A 17,084-nucleotide genomic window follows, 5' to 3' on the forward strand; every position below is an offset into this window, starting at 1 on the left:
CTTTATTATTGAAATATCTGACTGCTAATCACCCATCTTTTTCTTTATTATTATTTTATATTATATATATATTAGACCTACAAATATATATACATATAAATTTATACATACCTTTCAAATCCTTATATTTATTTGGTTTATTGAGTTGGAATGAAAATATGCTGGCTCGTTTACAGCATTTTTTATACATCATAATAGTATTCAAAAATAATCTTTACCGAAACTTGCGAGGTGGTGCTGCGCCAATACGGGTTTCGTTTGGTTTACTTGTGTGTCACTCAGCAAATACCCCGCCTTTCTCGGGAAATGTGCGCATGCCTGGCAAGAGAACACGCCCCTTTGTTAAACTGACGCGGAGCGGAGTTGAACAATATGGACATGGCTGAAGGGGGCGGTGTCATTGGCAAGGTTTAATAAGTTATATTTTTTGTTCAACCTTAGTTGTTATAGACTATGTTTATTTAAGACAAATCGCAACTTTCGGAGGCTTTCACTGGTTTTGGCAAGATCAGTAACCCATTCACTTCCCGTACTGGAATGCTTAAACCGACGTTAGTTTTCCAGGCCTTTTTTTATAGTATTGTTTCAGTCTGTTGAATTTGTGAACCGTGCTGCTAATATTTTCGACACATGACAGGTGTCACGTCCAATTTTACTCTGGTTTTACGCGAATCATGTGCTTACATAGAGAAGGGGGTTCTTTGATCTAAGTATATGAATGCCAGTTCCTGCGCAAATAAGCACCAGTCAGTGTTACTCAAAGCTTGTTTCATTATGCGAACCTTTGCACTGCGTTAAAAAAAATCCGCTGTCTCTTAGTCTTGGTCTTGTGGACGGAGCCTGTAACACTGCATATGACGCTAGTTGATCGAAGCGCTCACCGACTCTCAGAAAGCCAATCTGGAAATAGAAAATCAACCACACGTGCTTAGGGATCAAAATATTTAATGTAAATTTGTGGGTATGTATTTCACGAAAATGTAACTGGGGCTTTTCTGCCCAATGTTAAAAAATTATTGCTTTTGTAAATTTTTGTTTTTTAAAGTTACTTGTACAAACTGTTGTTTGGCTTTTTAAATGCATATTATTAAATGAAAATGAAAGCATCTTAGGCTTTAGGCCATCCTTTCAAAACATTCGGTCTTGAAGTTATTTACAGGCACTAGCAGTCATGGCCAATCATTCTCATAAAGGGCTATAGTCTTTTGCTCCTCCGATCTCTTATAAAAGTTTTTTAGATTTTGGCAATCCAGAATCTGCCCTGAGAGAGAGTTTGTGTTAGTGGGCCTAGTGATGAACCTCCTTTCCTTGCACACAGGGCTGTCTGGATTAATGGGTGTTCTGTTTCTTTTTTAGTCAATCATTCTCTTGCATCAAATATTCCAACCGATTGGTTGGAATTTGGCCGTTTCAAATAAGTAAACCAATCACAGGGCCCATTTACCCTAACACCTGTTTCAGGAAAAGTTAAAAAAAAAAAGTTAATGGAGTAGATACAACTTGAACCACTGAATGCCTCAACATTTTTGTTTTCCAGTACCATACTAAAAGATCCCTCTAATGACAAACAATCACAGGTACAAAAGACATTGGGTTTGGTTCTTGCTATTGGCCGCCTTTGGAATTCTTGCTTGTTATACCTAATGCAGCCCTATGCACCAGTACTGATCACACGTTACAAAATTTAATTTCTTCATTGAATCCACGTGTTTTTTTCATAATTTCTGATAATCGTGTAATAAACCTAACCCATCTCAAGTACATTCATCCATTTTCAAAACAATTTAATGCAATTTATGGGGTGTAGCATTGAGTATAAAGTGGACCTGGACAAAGTGCCAGTCCTAAGTTGCTGGGAGATAGAGCACATCCATGCAGCTTTAGGCACAACCAAGCTTAGACAAAATGGCTGTACATCACAGGATGGTCATGTGCCTTTGCATATACTGAGCCATTTTAGATTAGCTGATTAACTGTGAGAAAACACAAGTGATAGGAAGAATGTATAAACACCTTTCAGATAGTGACTGGTCCAGGAACTGGACCCTGAACCCTAAGCCAGGAGCACTAAACACTGTACCAGTAATGCCTCACTTTAAATATAAAAATAGTACATGCAAGCAGGAAATTATAATTGGTTTAGTTGTTTTTTCAACAAAAGTCATTCTTTTTACGTCACCAAATTACACAAAGGTATTACGTACTGTTTTTCTGCCATGCACATTCATAATGCAGAGCTAATGTCCTCATGAGCACTTTTAAAAAGAAATTTCTGAAAAATACCTGTTACATTGAGAATTTCAATTAAGTATTAATTTAAATCACTGATTGAACATCCTTCGTGTAATATTTTTGTTTATCAGTATTCCTCTCATCAAGTTCTACCTTCCTTTTGGAAATGTTCCATACATGGTAAGCAAAGAAAACAGGAAGAATAATCTATTATAGCTGGGAAGAGAATGCCCCAACTCTTACAAATGTTGTGTATTTTTAGTATTGGGGTGCTTCAGCTGCTGGGATCTATTCTGTTTTCATTCCTGTCAGCCTTTGTTCTTTTTGATTATGTGATAGTTGGAGTTTGCTGTGCAGATGACATGTGACAGCTGCGTCAGTGCAGTCAGGAACGTACTGGAGGGAGTTTCAGGTAAGAATGATATTTTAACAAACGTTTTCTTAATGACCAAGAATTTGCTTTACTGATTCAAAGCTTTATTTCTTGCTTCCATTGTATGATGTAGAGAGATGTTGTTTGGCTACTAGTCAGAATTCATCATGTTTGTATGATTTTGGAAGTCCAAATGAAAATGGAAAACGTTGTCTGCAGCTGACCCAGTCTGTTAATTTCAGCAACAAGTTTCCCTCATTCTTGCCTATTTACCTCTTTCAAACCTAAGAATAATCCAAAAAATATTACTCCCACTACTACCACTGCAGGCAGTAATAACCATTGTCCATATGTTAGACTTCCAATAATGCTATGCCTGTTCAAATTCCTCATAAATCTGTGCTTTCCAGGTCCTTTCCATCTCATATTGGCTGCATGTGCTAATTATATTCCATTTCCTCTCCTTAATTATTGTTCCACATTCCATAGATTTAGTTATAATCGACTTGGTATTGGTTGTATCCAGTATGATTGTATGAAAGACAATAGAACATGCATTAGCATGGAGAATTTATTCCATTATGGTAGTGCAAAAAAGTGCACTACCAGGTTTTGGAATGCAGTGTTGTTTTATTGGATCCTTGGGAGAAGCTAGAGGGAGAACCACCCAGGAAGAGGACCAAGAAAGGGTCATACCAGAGAAAAGGATCATTCTTCTTTGAGGGTGGTAGAATTAGAGGACATGAAACCCAGCATATGCCATGGATGCCTGAAGATCAAGGAGGAGATACCAGATGAGGCAACACATCCTGGCTGTTAGTGTATGCACAGTCCTAGGAGAGAACACAAGGAGTCACTCTGGCCCTCTTTCTCTTTGACTCTAGCAAGTGGTTCACAATGGACAGAAAATAGATCAGAGTTTAGAGAGTGAGTGAACAAAAGAGTTAGAGAAAGAAGAGAAGATAGAAGTAAATAGTATAGAATATTTGGGACCCTGTACAAGAGTGTGAATTATAGAACATCTCTCAAGGGCAAAGGGGAACCAAGCTTGTGTGAAGTGGCTGCAAGTGTTTCTTGTGTTTCTCTCTATTGTACTTTGTTTTGCCCTTTATTTAATCCTTCCTTGTTATAATTAAACAATAATAAACCTGTTTTGTTTGATGTTTTGGCTTCATTCTAAAATAATTCAAGGTTGAGATTCTCCATGACAGCACCTCTTGTTGACATCATATTATTTTTTACTTTGTTCATTGTTGTTGTTATTTTTTATTCTGTAGTAAAATATGTTTTGCTTGTGTCGTCGCCAGTTTTAAAGTGTCTTTCACATAATGTTGAGTATTAATACAAGTACTTGCTGAGATTGACTTTCAGATTAGCTATAGCACCAAGCTTTATTCCTAAACTGAAAGTTAATATTAGCAAACATTCTGTCTTTAAATGTTGTACCATTGAATAAAAAAATAAAGGTTTGCTAGTGCATTTTTGTAGTAATATATAACATTTTTTTATAAAGGAGTCATCTATATCCAACATTGTATTGTGTTGACCTAACAAAAGGATAAACTATATGAGTACCAGATGAATAATACATCTCTGCTGAAAGAAAATGTGTGAGTCTCCTTTTTTAAAATAATAGTATATGAGATGTGACAAGCTCATTACTTTGTGTAGGAATCCATTCTGTGGACATTGACTTGGAGAAGCAGATGGTGGTTGTGGACTGTACATTGCCTTCTCAGCAGGTCCAGGACCTAATTGAGAACAGTGGACGGCGGGCTGTGCTGAAAGGAATGGGGTCTTTAGTTGAAGGTGAGTGTGATGTTTATTGAACATCTGCAACAAATAGAGAAAAACAGTGCAGTTTATATTATGAAGAGTTTGAGGCATTTTAATGTTATTTTAAGTTTAAACTAAAGGGGAACCCAATTTAAAGATTTCAGGCCTAGATTTCTAAGAAACCACGTTTCTGCCTTAACCAGGCTACTCACCTTACGACTTGTCTCTTGAATTTTTTATGTTATTTTGTTTGAGAGACAGGGACTAAATAAATACTAGACAGAAACAAAAACATGGTTGTAACTTCTTCAAAAACAAAAAGTTGTTAGATTAGGTTATACTTTATTTGTCCCCAAGGGGATATTAAAATTTTATAGAAGTTCAAAAAATACAATAAAAACAAACAACCACCCCCACAACTACACACAAAAGCATCTGGCTTGGATAGTAGAGAGCTGCTGCTGTCAATAACAGGCTTGTAAGTGACAGCAAGATGAGCTCAGAACTGCTCAGATTGTACACGTGCTTAATATTTAAAATAATTTATGCAGTATTTGGATAGAGCAGGTTCAGCTTGTAGTGTCCATGAATGAAACATGCCTAATAGACACTTGATTCCTTGTTTGAAGTCATCAGCATTCTGAATGATTCATCACAAAAAATATTGGTAGAGTGAATCATTTCTGCTGCCAAGTCAGCCAGGATGATGTAATTTACTTTCCCGGACAATGTGACATGTACAAATTCAGTGTCTGAATCACTGATATAATTTTAATTGTACTGTGCTCTCTTAAAAATTCTTAAAAAGAATAAACTTGTTTGTTAGAGGAGCAACCATCTTTCTTAATTAGGGAACACTTAGATCAAAGGCAGTAAATCATTTTAAAATCAGCATGTTTGTGGGAGGAATAGAACAAATTTTAAAGCAGAAAAAGTAAGGAACAGTGCCAAACAAAGTTGAAGTTGCTTGTTCTTTGTAAAGAGAACTACTATCCATACTTGCCCCACTGTGTCTCCACCACCCAAACCTTTGTATGCTTCAACCCTAGGGGTCTACCAGGGCTGCACTTTCTTGCATCTTTTTTCCAGAAACTCAAGTTGTCCTTTTGTCATTTATATCTACAAAAACAAAGTCTATGCTTGCTCAATTTCTAAGATAAATCCAGAAGTGTCCCCTCTTCCCTTCAAAATATCAAAGTTGAACCTTTTATCGTTTTCCACTTAACATTAATGTTTTCCTGGTTCTTCTTCTATCTTAATCCTGAAGCCTTCCTTTTTTTTCTTTCAATACACAGTAAAAGTTTTTCTTTGATAGTTTTTTTTGTGGTCAGGATAGTCTAAGGCCCAGGCAATTCCTTCTCTAGAGTGACATTTACCCAACATGTTTTTCTGTTGGTGGTGCATCTTCTTACGTGCTATTCTAAGGTTTTCATACAGGAAAGCAAAAACTATTTCCTTCTTCCCTAGATTGCTTAATTCTTGTGCATATTCAGCAATTTTCAGTGATGTAAGTCCCAAATACAAATACAGCTAAGAAGAGCACAAAATTGTCCTCACAGGTGGCGCAGTGGTAGTGCTGCTGCTTTGTAGTAAGGAGACTGTGAAAGATTGTGGGTTCGCTTCCCGGTTCCTCCCTGTGTGGATAGCGCTGAGAAAATACTGAAAAAAGAGCTATATAAATGTAATGAATTATTATTATTATTATTATTAAAATGTTGCATAATTCACATATCCTGATACCACTAAAATATCTATTTTTCCCCAAACTCAAGAACACTTTTCAGTTATTGTGTTACCTGACTGACAGAGCTAATTTATTTATAAATCCAACATAGTGTCAATAGTATATGAATTAGAATTAATGTTTCTGAACAACATCTCCTAATAGTATCATAGATAAACACAATTAGTTGTACCACTGAATACTGTTATGACAGCAGACAGAAACACAATGACAATATATTGTGGTTTTACTTTTAAACCTACTGAAAATAATATATAGTATAAAGTAATATATAGTATAAAGTAAATTGTCTAACCGTCCAACTAAATTCTCAAGTATATGTAGTAAAATGCTACTATTAGTAGTATCAAAGTGTATACTTGAATCAGCATTAGAGGATATTAAGATGGCATTTTCAAAACAAGTGTTTGCATCTGGATGAACAAACTCCCAGGAAATGTGTTCTTTAAAAGTTGCAGCCCTGCTTAAGCCGCTGAGCCACTGTGCTGTGCTCTGAGACCAGACTGAAAGGGTTTTGTCAAATTATTAGAATTTAAGTAATTAGTGAGTTAGGGGCTATAACACGCTCAAGAACATCCATATTACTAACCGAGAATGCTAAACCGGATGGACGCAGGGACATCCGGCCATGGGCCGTAGCCGCAAAAAGATGTACTGCGCAGGCGCCCCAAGAAATGAGGCGCCGCGAGAGGCGGACAAGACCACAGAAAAAAGGAGTGAGCACAGAAAAAAGGAGTCAAACGCAGGTGCCGCACGAGCAAACCCCCCCCCCCCCCCCCCCACACACACACAAGCAACGGACGGGACACACACAAAGAGGACGATTCAACAAGCCCCTGGCTCACAAAAAAAAAGAGCACGCAAACCATAACCCCCCCCCCCACACACACAAGCAACGGACGGGACACACACAAAGAGGAGGATTTAATCCCATTGCACACGAAACGGGACGCACACAAAGAGGAGGATTCAACAAGCCACAAGCACACAAAAAAAAAGAAGCCGCGAGCACCACACAAAGCCCATTGGACACGAAACGGGACAGACTACGGACATAGCACACGAAACGTACACAAAAACGACGATTCAGACCCACGACCACAGTAACATAAATAACAAATGACACACAAAGCCCCATTTCTAAATGAACCGTCCGTATTAAACATACGTCATCTCAACACGTTCACAATATGCAGCATAGGTAGATCTCATTACAATGAGGCACTATTAACCGTTCAACCGCAGAAAAGGCTCCATATTAACAGTGAGTGCGATCCTCCTTATTACTTATCCATATTTCTCACGCTCAAGAACAAACAAGTCATGAATTCACGATCACAGGTACAAAACGATACCGCTCGGATAATGGGACCAAACACAATTCACACTATGCAGCATAGGTGGATCTCATTACAATAAGGCACTATTAACCGTTCAACCGAAGAAAAGGCTCAATATTAACAGTGAGTGCAATACTCCTTATTACTTATCCATATTTCTAAAAGAAAAAATGTCTCGGCTCCAAAAACGCAAAGTTCAACTAAAGCTTCTAACTAACGATGTACCTAAAAGTAAAAACTTTATGAACTGCATTAGATCCTACAATAGTTCATTTGCTTTTGCATCTACCGGAGTAAATATCAGGCCACCAAAAGGCAATGGCCCATACTGCTTTCGCATATGTGCACAAATACTGCATCACATTGGAACAGTGCACCCTGAAACAAATCAACAACGCAAATATGCACAAATCTACATCCTAGATCCACATGACGCAATCTATCAATCAAAGTGCTGCATCGCAACAGGCACGGATTCAAAACGAAACACCTCCCGTCTCAGACATACGTTAATGGCAGCGAAGGCTACAACGGGCTTCTCACACAGCACAGGCAAATCGATTACAGCTCCAAAACAACACGTCCCAAATACTACACATGCAACAACGCGCCTCTCAAACGGCACAAGCAAAACATACACCAGGAAAATTCATTCGGATTAATGAATGTCATTTGCAATCATTGTCATTCAGTTCACTTCCCTGAAGAAACAACTGGCAATACAAGTAATTCATTTACACGTTGTTGTCAAAAGGGTCAAATTAGACTGCCTCCTTTACATTCATATCCTGAATATCTACAGAAGCTTCTAACTAACGATGTACCTGAAAGTGAAATCTTTATCAACTGCATTAGATCCTACAAATCGGTATCCACTATGAACATTAACGGTGGCACTGCACGTGACATCCGTCTTGCAAAAATGTTAATTATTGATGAATGTACAATGGCATCCAGTCACTTACTCAACACCATTCATAAACTTCTACAAACGTTTATGAATAATAATATTCGCTTTGGAGAAAAGGTACTTTTATTAGGATGAGATTTTAGACAGTGCTTAGCTATTCTTCCACATGCCATGCGCTCAGCTATTGTTCAATGCACCTTAAAATACGCAGACAATTGGCATTGCTTTCAAAAGATACAGTTAGTAAAAAAGATACGATGTCCAGAACCAGATCATAACAATTGCTTATTACAACTGGGAGATGGTACACTCACCAATACAGATGGACTTCACCCACATATTATTATTGGCGAGCAGGGGGCAGAGCCCCCTAGTTTGACAGAAATGGTAAGTGAGAGAAGGCCAAAAATTGTTTGTCTGCATCAAGACCAGACTTTTTTTAACGCTGGGGTCACAGAAATGATTTTAAAAGTGGCTGGCACAAAGCCGGTGCCAAGGGATGTATTTATTATTGTTGTAACAGTCTGGATTATGGCATGAAGGCAGGATTTATTTAAGATGTGTGTTGGGGATGGGGTCCAGTACACAGATAGTTAGCCTCATCTTACAAAGTAGGTCATTAACAAAAGTAGATGTAAGTGGTAAAACTTTAGTAAAGGAGCTGGATGGAGTGGGAAGATAGGGAAACATATAATTGGATGTTGGATTTGTGTTAATTGAATTATTTAGATCTTAAATTTTACTAAGGAAAAATTAGAGGAATTTTTCACAGGCTTCAGTAGAGGAGGTAATTGGGCCAGATGCAGTTTGAAGTAATTTATTAACTACAGAGAACATCTTTGTCATTTTCTATTATTCTGCCATAATGTGTGCTCTTGGCTGCAGTTAGTGCATCCCTGTAAGCTCTTTGATGGTCAGAAAAAGCCTGGATATGCACATTGGGGCCAGTCTTCTGCAACATTCTCTCAGGGTGTCGGCTAGCTACTTTTATAGACCGTAATTCTGAATTATACCATGGGGATGAACGCTTAAATGTAACCTCCTTATGTTTTAATGGCCTAAAAGTGTATCATAGCCTCTGATAAACACATTTTCAAGCCTCTGTACGTTTACTTGTTTAGAAAGTTAGCTGGTGTCCATGTCTAAACAGTAAGCCTATGCATTATTTAATGTTCCTTTTGTTTACAGAAGTCCTAAAATAACAAAATAACAGACTTAATTGCCTACTCTGTTTTAATTTTAGCCGGTTGCACTTTTTTTTTACATCTGAATACTTAATACCACTTACCATTCTTATTTTATTTTCTTATATTGGAATAAAATACACCCTGACCCCTAATATTTTGTTTAAATCAAACTGAATCACATTTTAAGTTTCATATTAATAAATAAAACACTGTAGGCTACACTGAACATGACCATATACAACACCTACATAATTAGGATTATTAAGGTTCAAAAATATAAATAGTGGATAGCTAAAGTTTGCACACAGTTTTTGACCATGTTACCTTTTGTTGATGTAAAGACTGAAATCAACTCAAATCTTGTTAGACCCTTTTTGAAACTTAATAAGATCTTATAACCAATATTATTTAACTGAAAAACAAATACTTTAGGAAGAATACTATAATAAAAATTCAGTGTATTTTCAATGTATTTTTTATTTATTCCAAAACATTTTTAACAGAATTTGTATGAAAAGGATGCTCCTAACAGGTGATTTCTGAAATGTCCAAGCCCTGAGGTTAGCCAAAAATAATTTATCCCTCCACCATAACATAATGGCTGATATGAGGGTCTTGTATTGATACACCATGTTTTGTTTTCACCAAGTACAGTATGGCATTGTGCATAACAACTATTCAACTCCAGTTTTGTCTTGTCTGTCCAGAGTACATTGCATTGCATGGTCTGATCTTTGGTAGAATTTCTCAGGATGCCCACTCTTGGAAAGAGAGACAACACTTGAATTTTCTCCATTTTTAAATAATTGCTGACAGTTAACAATGATGAAGAAATTGTTTGGAAATGGCTTTGTAATCCTTCCTTTAATGAGAAACACCAATAACTGGTTCCCTGAAATCATAGCAGCTGTCTTCTGTTCTGTCTATGATATCACTACAAACCTGAACCCTCTTGGCTAAACTGTGGAAGGATTCTGCTTTTATATAAATGTGGTTCTGATTATTAGCTACTCACATATACTTGATTTTTTACTCATGGCTTTAGCTTCTTGGCTAATTTTGTTTTGTTAAACAAATAATAGTTTGTTGTTTGTCATGCGAGGTTAGGTGTATCTTCAACTTGGCAAAGACTAGACGATTGTCATCTACTGTAAAATTGAAAAGGATATATTTCCTTTTTCCTTTCAACTTTGTTATGTTAGTTATTGGGTTAGCCAAGTTAAAAATGTTCTGTTAACAAAAAGGCATATCCATGGTGAATTTATTTAACTATATTCCATTAAGCTAAATGTGTGCTGTGAGGCTTTGGGATAGTGAGGAGGTTAGGAAAGATACCGCTAATGTCAGTTATTTAGTCTTAATTAATCTTAACTAAAGAGATTTTTATAGGGAAGCAGTTGCACAATTTTAAGGCCTTTTGTTTTACAATGGGCAGATATACAATACAGTTATCTAACTGTGCCATAATGGTAATGATAACCCTGAAATAATATGCAAGACTAAATACATGTTAAGTACAGTACATATAGCAGTTATAATATCATATTCTCTGAGAAATGTTTTTTGGTGGTACAGTCAAGAACATATTGAATAGGCTGTTTTTAACCTCATCTTGGATCTGTTGGAACGACAACCAACATGTTTTCACTTTCCTAGTAAATATAATGCTGTAACATTTCATTAAAACATTTGGTAGTTTCAGGTAAAGTGCAGCTACATTTTACATGCCTGTAATGCTGCATTTTAACTATTATAGAAAAAAACAGCAGTATTTGGCAGGTGCAAATTATGTTTATAGAATGGGAATGCCTGACACATTCTCTTTGCTGGTATAGCACACCTAGGAGCAGCTGTGGCAATGATGTCTGGGCAAAATCAAGTGCAAGGTGTGGTGCGCTTTCTTCAGGTTACGGAGGATTGCTGTCTAATTGAGGGGACCATAGATGGACTGGAACCAGGGCTTCATGGGCTTCATGTACATGAATTTGGAGACCTCACCAACAATTGTCACAGGTACTACCAGCACTAATTTTCCATTTTACTGCTCTGAAAGTTTGTTTTTTATGTTTTACTCAGCATAATATTTAGCACTTTGCCACATCAGTCAGAAAGATTTTGACAAAATTAAGTATTTTTTTGATTCTGTTAGCTACGCTTGTGATTTGTCAACTACAAAAAGTGTAAATAAAGAAAATTGTTTGTCCATGCTTTATGTAATTTAGCTAGTAAGTTACAGTATAAGTGATGTCTGCAATCATACTGCAGTCACATGCACATTTTTAGAAAGAAATTATGTTCCAATTTCAAATTCTTCTTTCAAAGCACAGCTGCTAAAGCCATTATAATGAGAACAAAAGAAAGATCGTCATTGATTCATATTACTGAATTATTTTTTTCATCTACAAACTCACTGTGCAACAACAATTAAAACTTTAGAATCTTGTGAATTTTGCTTGAGGTTTGCTCATTCTCACTGTATTCACCTGGGTTTTATTTAGAGGCATATTATCAGGTGTAATGAAGAGTCTAAATTGGTCACAATTGACTGATGTCATATTTCAAGTAGTTTCCAACTGTGCATCAGCTGCTGCCAGGTTAGGCTTTGGATCCCTATGTCTTTGGACAGGGAAATAAGTGGCTTTTTACTCAAATACTTAAGTACAAAGCCAAATTAAGGATGGTTTCACATGATAATGTAACATCCTGAAACATACTTAATCACATCATGATATTTGCAATTGTTATGTGACCTGGGCAAACCACAAATTTGTGTCCTTTATATGCCAAGTATCTACCTACCATTTTTGTTTGGCATCACCTGATCAGGAGCATTTAGTTAATAGCTACATGCTAATAATAACATATGACAATTACTGTTTTATTCAACTTACAGTATGCATTTAATTATACGATAAACACGTGAACGCTGTAAAAGCAGAAACAAAATAAATATGACAGATTTGTTCAACTATATTCTTTTAAATTTTTAGTATTTCTTTTAGCTTAAAGTACAGAAAGTTATGTTTTGAAAATAATCATACAGTTATGATCATGCTCAGCCTGAGTCTGTTCTAGCAGGACCATTCTTATTGCAAGGAGCACTTAACACCCACACCTAATTTCACCTGTCAGACCAACACACATGTCTGTCATGTGTATGGGGGGACGACAATGTTTTAAAAAAATCCATGCTGTCATGGAGAACATACTGTATGAGCTTCATAAAGACAGTGTCCAAGTCAAAATTGAAACCTGCGATTCTAAAAGTGGGAGACGCCATGAACCATTATGTCAATACTACACATTTTCCTTATCTGCAGGTAACATTACATATTTGTAGTACTACTGTTGTGATTTTTTAATGATTTGTATGTAGAACTATACCTAATAGGTTTGTTTTCTGTTCTAACCATTTTCTTATTAGCACCACTGTTTCAGATTCATAAACATCCATGAATCAAATTAAAAACATAATCGATGAAAACTTTTAAATGGAAACAAGGACTGAGTCAAAATTCTGAACAAATCAGTTTATCTGCTGTCAGTATAAATTCTGAACAAAAGGGAAATTGTTAAAAATATATTGCTTGATTTTGACATTTGTAGCATATGTACACTTATGCTTAACAAATGTGGTCATTGAGAAAGTAAACCATGATTACATTTGGAGTAGCTTTATTCTTTGTGTACAAAAAATGGAAGAATTTACTAAACTTACCTACATCTTGTAATATTTAGGAAACATTATTCTGTGTTTTGTTTTTAGCATTTTAATGTATGCATGATCAGTAAACCTTTCTGAAATCATTATGACCATCTTCTATGATTATGTAATTTGATCACTGCTATTTGTCTATATTACAGTAATCCTTCGCTATATCGCGCTTCACCTTTCGCGGTTTCACTCTATCGCGGATTTTATATGTAAGCATGTTTAAATATATATCACAGATTTTTTGCTGGTTCACAGATTTCTGCGGACAATGGGTCTTTTAATTTCTGGTACATGCTTCCTCAGTTGGTTTGCCCAGTTGATTTTATACAAGGGACTCTATTGGCAGATGGCTGAGAAGCTACCCAACTTACTTTTCTCTCTCTCTCTCTTGCGCTGACATTCTCTGATCCTGACGTAGGGGGATTGAGCAGGGGGGGTTGTTCGCACACCTAGACGATACGGACGCTCGTCTAAAAATGCTGAAAGATTATCTTCACGTTGTTCCCTTCTGTGCAGCTGCTTCGTGAAGCGACATGCTGCACGGTGCTTTGCATACTTAAAAGCACGAAGGGCACGTATTGATTTTTGATTGTTTGTTTTTATCTGTCTCTCTCTCTCTCTCTCTCTCTTTCTCTGTTCCTGACGGAGGGGGTGTGAGCTGCCGCCTTCAACAGCTTTATGCTGCGGTGCTTCGCATACTTAAAAGCCGAACAGCCCTATTGATTTGTTCGCTTTTCTTTCTCTCTCCGACATTATCTGCTCCTGATGCGCACTCCTTTGAAGAGGAAGATATGTTTGCATTCTTTTAATTGTGAGACTGAACTGTCATCTCTGTCTTGTCATGGAGCACAGTTTAAACTTTTGAAAAAGAGACAAATGTTTGTTTGCAGTGTTTGAATAAAGTTCCTGTCTCTCTACAACTTCCTGTGTTTCTGTGCAAATCTGTGACCCAAGCATGACAATATAAAAATAACCATATAAACATATGGTTTCTACTTCGCGGATTTTCACCTTTTGCGGGGGGTTCTGGAACGCAACCCCCGCGATGGAGGAGGGATTACTGTATTTCAAAAAATCTTACTTATATTTTTTGTGCACAGAATCAGTGTAAACCATTGAAATGAGAGTGTAGGCCAGTTTGGCATGTTTTTTTTTATATTTTGTTGTCAGTAGTGATATGCTACACTACTGATTCAGAATGCTTTTTAATGTTGGAGTTAGTTACAATGACTTTTCAACTATAATGTGAACATTAAGTTAAGCTAGTGCTGGGCGGTATGACCAAAATTCAATATAACGGTATTTTTCTAAATTATCCCGGTTTCACGGTATTCAACAGTATTTTTTTCCCATGCATGTGTGGATGTTAACCACATTTTCCACTGCAATTACTGCAGTAGACTGGCTAAGAATAACCTATTCCATTGTCATCAGCATTGTACAAAAAAAAAAAAAAAAAAATTTAATGTATTAAAGTATTAATACAGGTTTGCATGGCCCCATAAAGTGATAGTTTTCAAGTGGGTGGCACTAATGAAGAGAAGGAATCACATTGCATGACAGATGCAGTCAAAATATAGAACCTTTTTATTGAACAAATTTTGCAAACAACTTAAACTATAATTTTGACAACATATTTTCAACCATCCAAAGAGGCTTTAGACTTAGTAAAATATCCAGAGGTGCTTGTCAAAAATTGTACTGCACTGAACATGTCTTAGAAATGGAATAAATAGTAAATATTTTTTGTAAACCAACTACACTTTCTGTTAATGTTAACAATCTCTGTCCACTAACACGTCAAAGTGACTTTTTAAACAACTTTACCATCATTAAACTGCATAATATTTAAACTAATAAATAATAACAATAAAATAAATAATAGTGTAACTTCCAGTAATAATACTATTACTTCAAGACTTCAAGCCCAGGTGCATTACACAGTATTCACCAAATAAAAATAAAAATAAAACAAGTGCAACTTGGTGATGACATCTTTACCAACTGAATCATCATTTAGGCAAATTGCATTAATATGGACCTTGCTTCAAGCTAAGCTATATACATAAATAATAAAACTGCGACTTGCATTTATAATGCTATTTGTGGTATAGCCCTATGGAAGTGTATTAGGGCCACGGTAAAGAAAAAAAAATATGGACACAGGGAAGAAAAAAACACTATATGTCGTGAATAAAGTTGACATGCTGATTTTAGTCTTGACATTTCCACTTTAATTTTGATGCTTATGTCAAGATTAAAGTCGACATTTTCACTTTATTCTCATAGTTTATTTTATAATAATTAAAGTAGAATGTCGTAAACTAAACTTCATTCTAAAATCAATGTTTAATTTACTAGATTTTCTCAAATCCCGTCATAAGTTAATGTAGTACATGTGTGGATAGCGCTTTGAGTACTGAGAAAAGCGTTATATAAATGTAATGAATTATTATTATTATTATTATTAAATGCTTTGTGTTGTGTTTCCCGACCCAGTTGTTAATCACTACACTTCTTAAACTGACTTGCTCTGCACAAAGAGAAGGTGCTGGAAGTGATCGCCGCACAGAATACATTCACTTCATGATATTCCTGCTCTCTGAAAATTTAGCATGCTAAGATATATACTTGATATCATTTTCAGGATGAAATGCATTAAAGCATGTATTAAACATGCACAGTAGAGTGGCGGTAGTGCTGCTTCCTTGCAGTAAGGGGTCCCCAGGTGTATGTTCGGTGTAGAGATCTTTATGGCAGGTGTGACGAGACTCCAAAAAACTGGATGTATGAATGGGTATTGCACAGGTTTAACTTAAATATTGTGTAAATGTTGGGTTTGTGATCTGATGGTCGGAGACAACGAACACAGAATTCAATGGATGTTCTTCTGAGCGGGCTTTCTTTATTGCATGCGTGCTGTCTGTCTGACGTACCAAACCCTCAGCTCCTATCCTTCCTTTTTCTTTCTCCATCTAACCAATCACCACATGATAAACGTCTTTGTGAAATTAAAACTAGTTATAAACTTGGCCCACGGAGTGTTCAGAACTTTAAAAAAAATCTTTGTTATACATGTTTAATTATGCCATCCATTCAGGGTTGCGCCCATCCCAGCAAGCATTGTGTGCGAGGCAGGAGCAAATCTTGAATGCCAGCAACACATACACAAAGGTCAATGTAGCATAACAAAACCCCACATCCTACATGACTTTGAAAGGAAACTGAAGCACGCCAAGTAAACACACCAGAAAAACATGCAAATTCAAGGCAGGGTACACCCGAGACCCCCTTGCTGCAAGGCAGCAGTGCAACCTCCACACTGCCATGCCCCCACATGATTAATACATGCTTTAATGTATTTCATCATGAAAATTATATCAAGTATTTATCTTAGCATTCTAAATGTTCAGGGTGCAGGAATATCATGAAGTGAATGTATTCTGTGGGGCGATCGCTGCCGGTGCCTCCTCAGTACAAGAGGAAGTCAGTTTAAGAAGCACGTACCATTTTAACATGGCTCGGGGAACACTTAACACAAAGCATTTAATGTGCTATATAACTTATGACAGGGTTTGAGAAAATCTAGTAAATTAAATATTCATTTTCCGATGAAGTTTAGTAACGATGTTCTACTTTAATGACAAATCACGAGAATAAAGTCAACATGTCAACTTTAATCTTGACATAAACAGAGAGAATAAAATAGAAATGTCGAGAATAAAGTCAACATGTTGTCACACTATTACACAGTACCCAGGTACATTACACTGTATGGAAAAAAAATAAAACAAGTACAACTTGGCT

The 17,084-nt window shown here is 36.5% G+C and overlaps 1 protein-coding gene across 1 annotated transcript in view; it reads left to right on the plus strand.

Annotated features, from left to right (window-relative positions):
* Window positions 1–306: 306 nt before the first annotated feature.
* Window positions 307–17,084, plus strand: part of LOC114653079 (copper chaperone for superoxide dismutase-like) — a 32,460-nt gene continuing 15,682 nt past the window's right edge. Inside the window, exons 1-4 of the mRNA XM_028803254.2 lie at window positions 307–408; window positions 2,572–2,644; window positions 4,277–4,414; window positions 11,398–11,575. Of these exons, the coding sequence (XP_028659087.1) occupies window positions 373–408; window positions 2,572–2,644; window positions 4,277–4,414; window positions 11,398–11,575 (425 nt within the window). The 5' untranslated portion in view covers window positions 307–372. The remainder of the gene's footprint in view (window positions 409–2,571; window positions 2,645–4,276; window positions 4,415–11,397; window positions 11,576–17,084) is intronic.

The sequence above is a fragment of the Erpetoichthys calabaricus genome, chromosome 1, assembly GCF_900747795.2.
Source record: "Erpetoichthys calabaricus chromosome 1, fErpCal1.3, whole genome shotgun sequence".
NCBI lineage: Eukaryota > Metazoa > Chordata > Cladistia > Polypteriformes > Polypteridae > Erpetoichthys > Erpetoichthys calabaricus.